At 35.1% G+C, this 10,166-nt stretch overlaps 1 protein-coding gene across 1 annotated transcript; it reads left to right on the top strand.

Moving 5' to 3' along the window:
• Positions 1-4,606: 4,606 nt before the first annotated feature.
• On the top strand, positions 4,607-9,421 carry LOC135153078 (E3 ubiquitin/ISG15 ligase TRIM25-like). Its single transcript, XM_064109722.1, has 2 exons — positions 4,607-5,239; positions 7,958-9,421. The coding sequence occupies exons 1-2, from the start codon at positions 4,607-4,609 to the stop codon at positions 9,317-9,319; spliced, it is 1,995 nt and encodes a 664-aa protein (XP_063965792.1). The 3' UTR covers positions 9,320-9,421.
• The last annotated feature ends 745 nt before the right edge of the window (positions 9,422-10,166 follow it).

Raw genomic sequence — 10,166 nt, 5'->3', positions numbered from 1 at the left:
TGGAATCATGCTCTTCGTACATTCACATTTGTAATTCTTCATTTCTGTACACTCTATATTATCTTGATATTACTTTGATATATAAAATCAAAGCAAACCATAATGCAGAAATAATTATTTATATCTGTAAAATCAAAATTGTATTTACTTAAATCGGATATTACCAATACAATAGCTAAACTGCATAGTAAGTGATATCATAAAGACAATTAATTTCATGGTCAGTTTAGGAGAGGAGAGACGGTGAGACAGCTTGCTATCTAAGAGCGAACGAAATGATTGATTAGTATCCATGTAAATCGCATACTTACGATGTTTCAATATATCATTTTGAATTGATTTTATTGATATCAATATTTCATTAAATTCTAAATGTAATTAAATTGAATTGAGTTTGTTCCATCTTTAAATATGAACTCGTAATTTTACGAAATAAAGAGAGAGGGAGTCAGATGGACAATCAGAGAGAGAGAGAGAGAGAGACAGAGAGAGAGAGAGAGAGAGATAGAGAGAGAGAGAGAGACAGAGAGAGAGAGAGAGAGAGATAGAGAGAGAGAGGGTGACAGAGAGGTAGAAATCTCATGAATGGAAAGGAGAAGGTATGAAAAAGATAGAATAAGATGAAGAAAATTGGAAAGAGCAGAGAAACAGAAAGAAGAGGAAGAAGACAAAAGATAGATAATGAATAGAGCTGGAAAGAAAGATAAAAGGAAAGAAGGGCAGAAGGTAGAACGAAAGGAAGAGGATAGAGATGAAAATAACAGACCAAGAAAGAAGAATAAAGTGAGGGTATTAATTTTCAAGTAGATTTGTATATTGATCTGATTTTATAAACGCACAAAATGTACACTCTATACAAACAAATCAGTAAAACGTGACTAGTTAATAGGGTCCGCTGGGTGCAACTGTTATTCTAGTCATATTTGATTATTTTTAGTCGTAGTTATTTCTGATTAGAATATAATTCAGAAGTGTGACTCGACATATCAGTTGTACCCAACTGACTACTGGTCTAGTCAATTTGACTGAGTTGTTTAAGAGTGTATTGTTGTTTAAGTCCACCTTTTCCTTCCCTTCTATGTTTTTTAAGTCTTTGACAAAAGGGTCAGTTTTTACTCTGTGTGCGATTGTCCATTTACTCCTGCTTATGGGAAGTGGAAGATCTTGGAAGGGCTTCCAAGAAAGATCCGGATTATCATCCGCTTGAAACAAATGGAAATGTTTAGGAATGTTGTTATCATAGGTAGATTAAAAGTACCATCTACCAGATGAGATGGCAATATATTGCATCTTGCCAAGTAACAGCCTTATTGATATGTCGACTTATTAACTTTGTAAGTCAACATAATGACGTAGGGTATGTTGACAAGTCGTTGTCATGGCGACTAAAGATATCTTGTTAAGTCAACTTCTAGAAAGTGTCATGCCGATAAAGTGTCTTATTAGGTCCAAACTGTAAGATGATATATGTTGCCATGATGACATGATAATTCTGAGAAGTAAACTTGGCAATAAACTAATATGTCACTGTGTCAACTTACAAAGTTAACATGTCGACATGAAAAGGGTATCAAGCCGATATGGCAAGATAAGACATCTCTTCATAGATGGCACTCAGAGGTTTTTAGCTAAGATTTTGTTTTCTAATGGTGACGGTGTTCGCTCTCGCATTGAGCAGCCTTAATCGAAAGCTTCGATAGTTTCGAAAGCTTGATGTTTGGCTCGAGTTTAGGTATCTAGCGCCATCTTGTGTCACTATACTGAAACTGTAATTTGGTTCACATAAAAGACACCCATACTGGTCTCTGTGGGGTGCGCTAAGTACTTTAAACAATAGAAAATAATATATTCCTTGTTTGAAATATAAAATTTTTGGATGATTAATGGTTCAAGCATGAAAAACTGATAAAAACATACAGCAACTATACGCTAGTGTAAAGTTCTAGATGCAACTGATCGCCTTGGCTAGATTGGTATTCCTGAGAACTATTGAGTGTAGGTTGAGTTAAATTCAACTCAATAGGCAGTTTAAGCACCACGACGTAGAACAAATTCAAGAACATAGTAAATGTATTGATAATGACCTTCAAATGACAATGAACAGCTGAGAGGTCTTTGTCGAAAATTGGTGAACCGGAACAGCAGTTCGTCCTAAGTTTCGGCTGAGCTGACAAAAAAAAAAAAAAAACATGTCGTTTGTCGAAGAGTCCAAGACGAAACTACTGTTGTGATTCATCAATTTTCGACAAAGACTTCTTGGTTGATCTTTGTTATGAATGGCATTTGACAATATATTTTCTATTTCCTTGAAAGCTTTCTGCGTCGACGTGCTAAAAGCTCCCTATTATGGAAATCTATATATTTTACTAGCGCTAATAAAGTGGTGACGTATAGCCGGGGATCAAGGGGAGGGCACCTTTTATGGAGCGTATGGAACGCCGAGCGTATATAAGGGGCATTCACCGATCGTTTTTTGAAAGATTGAAGTGGGCGAGGCGGGGCATGGGATACCGAGAGTTTTAAATATGTAGAAAATTGATTCCTGGATTTCCAAAAGCAGATGTCACTGTATATCTCGAGATTTTGGTCTTGAGGAGATTAGTGGAGTTAAATGAGCCACAAATTTAGAGGGTGCCGGATATGGCGTAACGGTCCAAAAAAAATACTAGCCAGCAAAGCCACTGGTGTCAATCCAAGCGATGAATCTATTGTTCAAGGGGGGGGGGGGTATCTATTGTTTCATCCCCCTCCCCCCCACTTGAATAGTATGACGTCACGGATCGACACCAGTGATCTGTACCTCACTGCTCCCCTTCTTTACAAACAACCCGGATCAGTTTTCGTTCATTCGAAGCAATTTGATAAAAAGAGCAATGTAGATAAAGGGCGGGGTCGGGAATCGAACCGCGGACTTTCATGGGAGCCTTAGACGAAGAAGAAGAAAAAGGAGAAGAAGATGGAGGAGGAGAAGAAGAAGAAGAAGATGAAGAAGAAAGAGGAGGAGAAGAAGATGGAGTAGCACTTCGGGAGAAGAAGGAGGGTAGAAAGAAAAAGAACAAGGAGATAAACAACAACGACAGCAACAACAACGATAACAACAAAAAGAAGAGAATGGAACAAAGAGAAAAAGAAGGAAAATGAGAAAGACATATCGATTAAAAATTCCAATCATAAAATATGTAAAATAACTAATATTACCTGGCAGGGAAAGAACATGGTCTGCTAAATCAACCGTATAACATATAATTTGCATCTTCTGTTTGACTCTCGAGTGAAAGATGTTTTCTCAAAGATTCTTATTCCCGTTTAGTCATTGGGAAGAGAATTCCAATGTTTTATCGCATTGTAAAGTATCCAATACTATGTACATTTTCTGGAAGGCAGAAGTTGAAATGGCTATTTCTTGTATGATAGTTATGTAATTCGGCAACTAGATCAAAGTTTGATTCAATATAATGTTACGATCTATTGTGATAAATTGTATGCATGTGGTGCAATTTTTTTTTTGATCGTTTGTTGTCTTCAAGAAAACCTGGTCCAGATAGTTCGATGTACAACGTGGGTTCTGGGACCAGAACAGTAAATGAATCTAACCATTTTATTCTGTATAATTTTCAACTTCTTTTGATCGGATTGGCTTATGCCACTAAACCAAGAAGGGTTGGCATAGTCATATAAACTCTGAATAAGAGCAAAACAGAGTGCCATCATGGCAGTACATATATTGACATAGGTTAAAATGATGACATGAGAAAAAAATGTACGGATGTTCTAAAACCCCTACCCCATCGGGAACTGGAAATCTGTGTAACAATATACATGTACCAATATAAATGATCTAAATATACTTTAAGAAAATGTATGAGTTATGATTCATAAAGCGAAGAACATTCTCTTATTTCATGAAGCAATGAATGCCAAACATTGGGTCCTTGTTTATGTATAATGGATTTATAAGCAAGGAATGTTTTGGGATTACTAATATGAAAATTGTTGGAACCTCTGGTATTGTGTTCATGAGCCTGGGAATTGCATGCGAATGTTTTATTAAAATTGCGTGGAACCAAGTGATTAGTATAATTTACAATAAAATTTGCACTTTGTAAGATAATGATATCAGATATTAATTTTATGTTCATTTTTTTTTAATAATTGGATCAGTAAGCGCTCAGTTAGAAGAACCTGTGCAAATTCTTATGGCTCTTTTATGCAGTAACAATAAGGAATTAACATTTCTTTCGGTTCCACAACCCCCCGCAATATTAGCATAAGATAAATAAGATAATAATTATGAAAGAATTGTACAATAGTATAATCGACTTTGGCATTAACGTATCTTCAAGTTTAAACATTAACCAAATAATTCTAGAAATAATTATGAATATATACATAACGCACTCAAGTTCAAAGGTAGCTGGGAATACCAAAGTTTATTTGTTATAGGGTGTTCGAAATGGGTGTGTTTTACTCTTGTAGTTAAATCTGTAGTCAAGTGCACGTTGTAACCCAAACTTGATCGACGTTTTAATGCATCAATACTGATAGACATATTATCTGTATCATAATTGTTGGAATTTAGATCTCGTGTTTGTAAATTGATTTAGCGATGGCTGAGAAGTGTGAATCAGAGAAAGCTTCAAGCTCTTCACCGAACCTGATATGTCCATTATGCCTTGATATATTTGTCGAGGCGACAATCCTGACTTCATGTGGACACACATTTTGTAGGCGATGCCTCAAGAAATACGATCTAACCCACCAGGACCTTGATCACATGGTCTGTCCTCTATGCAGGGAGATCACCAAGTTGTCCGCCAATCGTGTTGATGATCTCCGCCTCAATGTCCCCATCAACGGATGCGTAGACGATTACTACGCCAAGTGTGGTGGGATGAATGCCGTCCTCGAGATGCGACAAAAATGTTCTGGTTGCAAGCTTCAAGGAGATGCTGTCTCATTCTGCAGAACATGTAATAACTACATATGTGATAAATGTTTGCATTGTCATCAATATCTGTCAGTCTTTGAAGATCATGAGATTGTATCCATGGATGATGTCATCGAAGGGAAGGTCAGCATTGGTCATTTTTTCGAGAAGTGCTCCATCCACAAACCAGAGAACAGGGATATGTTTTGTGGGGATTGTAAGGTCCACGTCTGTCACAAGTGTGTACTTGTTGGTCATAAAGCTCATGAAATTAAGAACCAGGTTGACTTTGAACAAGAGTTGCGACGGAAGGTAATTTTATTTATTTCAGATCATAGTGTGGAAAAGAATTCTGAATTGAATGTTGACACTGAAAATACTATCAATACCAATGATAAAACAAAAATGATGAGAAAAAAACACGCCTCGATCGGTGAGGGGTAGGGGGATGGGAGGAGGGGGGGGAGGAGGAGGGGGGGGGGGGAGGGGGAGGGGAGGGGGAACAGGGCGGCACCCGAAGTTTGGCTCCCATGGAACCTCAACTGTATAGAAGAACACTGAAATTGAATATTGATGGTGATGATGATTATGAAGAGAGCTGAAAATGACTTTGAGAAGAATAGGAATGATCATGTATGTAAATAACATTAACAATATTTAAGGACAAGTCTACCCCAACATAAAGTTGATTTGAATAAAAAGAGTAACATCCAAATGACAAGCATAACACTAAAAATTTCATCGAAATCGGATATAAATAAGAAAGTTATGACATTTTAGATTTCGGTTAATATCACAAAACAGTTTTTATGCACATCCTGGTCGGTATGCAAACGAGGAGACTGATACATCATACACCTCCCGGTCATGTAGAATAAGTATTGTTTTAATACTTTATAGTTCAGTCAAGTTGGTCCTTATTGTCAAATCTATAAACTATAAATATTGTATAATTAAAACAATAAAAAAAAACGAAATAAATAGTGAGGGACATCATCGACTGTCTCATTTGCATGTCACTGAGTTGTGCATATCACTGTTTTGTGAAAAATACGCGAAATTTTAAAATGTCACAGCTTTCTCATATTTGTTTTAATTATACGGAAGCCTTGATTAAATTGTTTTGTTCTTTTATCCAAAACATAATTGCTATTAGGGGGGATTTCTGAGTACACAAATATCAACCGGCAAACACTTTAAAGTAATATATTCGCAATATTTTTACACAATGAGTTTACATGTAATGCCATTCTTCTCATTCTTCCTCTCTTTCCCGCTCTCTCCATTTTCGAACTTCTTTCCTCTTTATTTCCCTCTCCTCTCTCACTTTCTTTATGTTTCTTTATCTTTTCTTGGATATCAGTCTCTATATCCATTGTCAATTATCTATCCAAATGATTCCTATGTTTATTGTGTATATCTGTATATATAAGTTGTTTCTCTTTTTTTTTTACAAAATACTATTTTGTTTTTGTTTATTTGCTTATATTCCTTGCATTGTATATTTGTATTGTATCATTTTCTATTTTTCGAACAAAATATTGGCAATTGCCAGTGAAGTTCCAATAAATTCAATTCAATTCATATTACATCCAATTTTGATGAAATTTTCAGATGCTAGTTTGATTTATTTATTCAATCATAATTTTTCTGGGGTGGACGTGAACTTTAGTATACCTATTCAAATTCAATTCAATTAAATTCAAATTTGTTTATTTTACTTCCATCAAACAAAAACAAATTGTATACCATATACCTAGTGGTATTAAAGATAGAAATGTTGATTTGAAATATAAGGGTAATAACAACAATAAGTGATGATGATGAATATAATAATGACGAAATTAAAAGATTGAACAAATCACAACATTTGGATACTATAATATTGATAAATATATTAAAAATTTACTAAAATGTTACAAGAATTGTAAATATTCATCACTACTCTACGATAGATCTGCTGGAATTTTCCATTTATCTTGATCAATGACATTATTTCCAAACAAACTTATCATATCTTCTGGCATGAAACCATGGAACTCACTTTCACAAGCTTTACGAAATAAGGCTACAATTCATATGGCATAAAACAAAATCCCTTTAATAATCATAACACCCCTAAAATTTAGTATCAGTAGGATATTTTAAGGATTTTCTATTCTTTCTTATTCTCCCTTCCCCACTCTCCCCGTTCTCCCTCTCTTTATTTCACTTCATTTCCCGTCTCTGTCTCTTCATTCTATCTACCCGTGCAGCTTTTTTTGTTTGTTTTCTTTTACTCTTTTTTTGTCCTTTGTTTTATTGTTTTTGGTTATATTTTGTCAGTTCTTGTATAGTTTTTGTTATGTCTTGCTCTTTAATGATTTTTGCCGTGCCTTGTTCTTGTACCGTTCTATTACATGTATTTCCTGTTCTTGTAATGCTTTGTTTCGTGTGTCCTTTTTCACTTTCTTGTAATATTATTCAGCCTTGTTTATCTTTTACTTGCTATGGGAGAATATGATAAAAAAACTAACAATTTACAAGGATTTATATGTAATTTTTACAAGAAAGATATGATTATCTGTGTATTAGATAGACTTTGAACTTTGTATCTTGTATCAATATGTAAAAAAAAAACCTTTAACGAGCTGTGCTTTTCAGAAGGTTTTCATTTCATTTCATTACGTTATATTACAATTCGCTCTACTTTGTAATTTTGTTGAAATTTTGAAATGAAATAAATTCGTTATCAATCAATCAAAAATGTATTGTATCTGATAATAAGCTTATGCAACGTACCATCATCAATATTGTTAATACTGTTGCATATAAGCATTTCTTCCCATTATTTTTGTTGAATGTCAGCCACGATTTTCTTTAAAGTTATTGTAACAATGACATGAAATTGTGTAAATATGGGTTTATTTTACTGATTATCGCGTGTCATTCTGCAGTAGTTATCTTTTTAAACAGTTTGTTATTTTCACATTTAAGGAATATTTGCAGATCTAAACCGTTGTTTGTACTATACAAACTTTCATTCCTTAGGTGGAAGACCTTGCCCAACGATGTGCTGACAAGAAAACAGAGCTGGAAAAGAACATTCAAAACATAGAAATACAACGTCATGAGGTACACACTGCAGTGCAGACACTACTAGATGATGTCAGGCAGGCTTACACCATCAAGGCCAAGGAGCTGGAAGAAAATCTTCGAAATCTCACCGTCCAAATCAATGCTTTAAAGCATAGTTTTGATGACGACCTCAACGTCTTGAAGTCAAAAGATCGTCAGATAATCAAGAGTATTTGTAGTTCAATTACTTTGGTAGATAATGACAGACTGGGTCATCTTGAGACAGACACTCTATCTGCTCATATCTTGCTCTGTGAGGAACTAGATGCCATGCTGAAGGAGGCTACCGATCACACTTCTGCGTCAACAATTTCAAAGAAAGCAAAGGGGAAGAGGTTCAAACCAGCAGATGATACTCGTCTTGACCTCGGGAGCATCTCAGATTATACTAATCATTCTTCTACGGCAGCCATAAAGAAGAAATCACAGGAGAAGAGGTTCAAACCAGCAGATGATACTCGTCTTGACCTCGGGAGCATCGCAGGATCAGATCCCAAGATAGAAGTCATTCAGTGTGTTGATCTACGGTCAGATATGTGGGGAATGACACGGTACTCACACGACAGTGTGGGTATCGCATATGGGTGGAATGCACAAGGTATTGATATCATTGATTCAAATGGTGGTAAGCAGCAGTATAGTAACATACCCAATGACGGGAAATATAATGATATTGTCTATCAACAAGACGGATCTTTATGCGTATCGATTTACGATACTAATGAAGCGTACATGTATTCCCCCCTTGGCTCCAAGAAAGCAACAATCCACGTGAGAGACGGTCCTAATGATTTCAGACTTAACAGAAGTCAATCAGATGAAATCATCATTACTAACTATACAAGACAAGTCTATATCTATGATCCGACAGGATCCACTCTTAAACACACTGTTCAAACAAAGCACAAGGCGGATCAGGCATCTACTACCAGGACGGGTTTGATCGTCACGAGTTCATGTAATGCAAATCCAAGCGTGGTGACGGTCTATGACAGGGATGGGAATGCTTGTGAGTCTCTACAAGCTCCAGAGGATGTCGACCTGTATGCTGCCGTGGATGAGCAGGACAGGGTGTATGTAGCGAGTGTTGATTTTGAGGATAGGAAGGTGGTGATCAGGCTCTATGATCTTGATGGTCTAAACCTGAAGGAAAGAGTTGAGTTCAATACACTTAATATGGGATTAGGTTATTGGTGTTATTTGGTCTCCCTTTCCCCAGACATGCTCGCCTTTGCTTGTGCTGATAAGTTATATTTCATCAAGGTATCACTGTAATCCAGATTATCTCAACCATGCACCTACTACAATGTCTCAACACACTGTTACAAATAATTTAAACAACGCTATTAACTATTTGAATCGCACAGGAGTTGTTTAAACAGTTTAAACATGTGTTCAAAATCTTAACCACTTATGCTTAAATCATTGATAATTAAATATTTGAATTTCATCTTTAGTGTTGTTTCAGATTTTGAACACTTGTTTAAAATGTTTAAAACTACTGTGCGATTCACATAGTGAATAGCGTTGTTAATATTATTTTTAACTGTGCATGTACCATTTTTTAAATCAAATTCAAATTCAAATTCAGTTTCCTTTCCAACTAAACAAAAGATAATACAGGTAATATTCATACATTTATAACAAGCATTTACAATACAAATCCTTGTCGTTTATTCATATACATTTTATAATGTTCAATGACATACATGTAAATAATAAACTAATTCATAATGTGAGGCATACAAGTGATAGAACTATCAGAAAAAATATTTAAAATGGATACTCCAGCCTGAAAACAGTCACATCTGAATATATATTATGATATATATATATATATATATATATATATATATATGTACAGTATAAATGGGCAAAACGCTGAAAATTTTATCAAAATCTGATAAAACAACTATTCAATTTATTAGTTTAGCGATATATTGTGAAAATATCTATCTGCCAGCAATGACCAGTGATAGGTAGGCTGATGATGTGTGGTCCCAACTTTCCCTTTTCTTATTTCATTAAATGAAATCACAATGAATGTGTGTAAAATAGGTTTCAACAATGATAACAGCAGTAATCATAATTTCACCAAAGTAACGCAATGCTAAAAAAAAAT

This window comes from Lytechinus pictus, chromosome 14 (assembly GCF_037042905.1).
Source record: "Lytechinus pictus isolate F3 Inbred chromosome 14, Lp3.0, whole genome shotgun sequence".
In the NCBI taxonomy this organism is placed as follows: domain Eukaryota; kingdom Metazoa; phylum Echinodermata; class Echinoidea; order Temnopleuroida; family Toxopneustidae; genus Lytechinus; species Lytechinus pictus.
Note: the sequence above shows the minus strand (reverse complement) of the source record. Positions and strands in the feature narration are given on the sequence as shown.

Coding starts and splice junctions, on each gene's coding strand:
- LOC135153078 (XM_064109722.1), top strand. CDS start 4,607: ATGGCTGAGAAGTGTGAATCAGAGAAAGCTTCAAGCTCTTCACCGAAC. Junction 5,240..7,957: donor AACAAGAGTTGCGACGGAAG/GTAATTTTATTT, acceptor TTCATTCCTTAG/GTGGAAGACCTTGCCCAACG.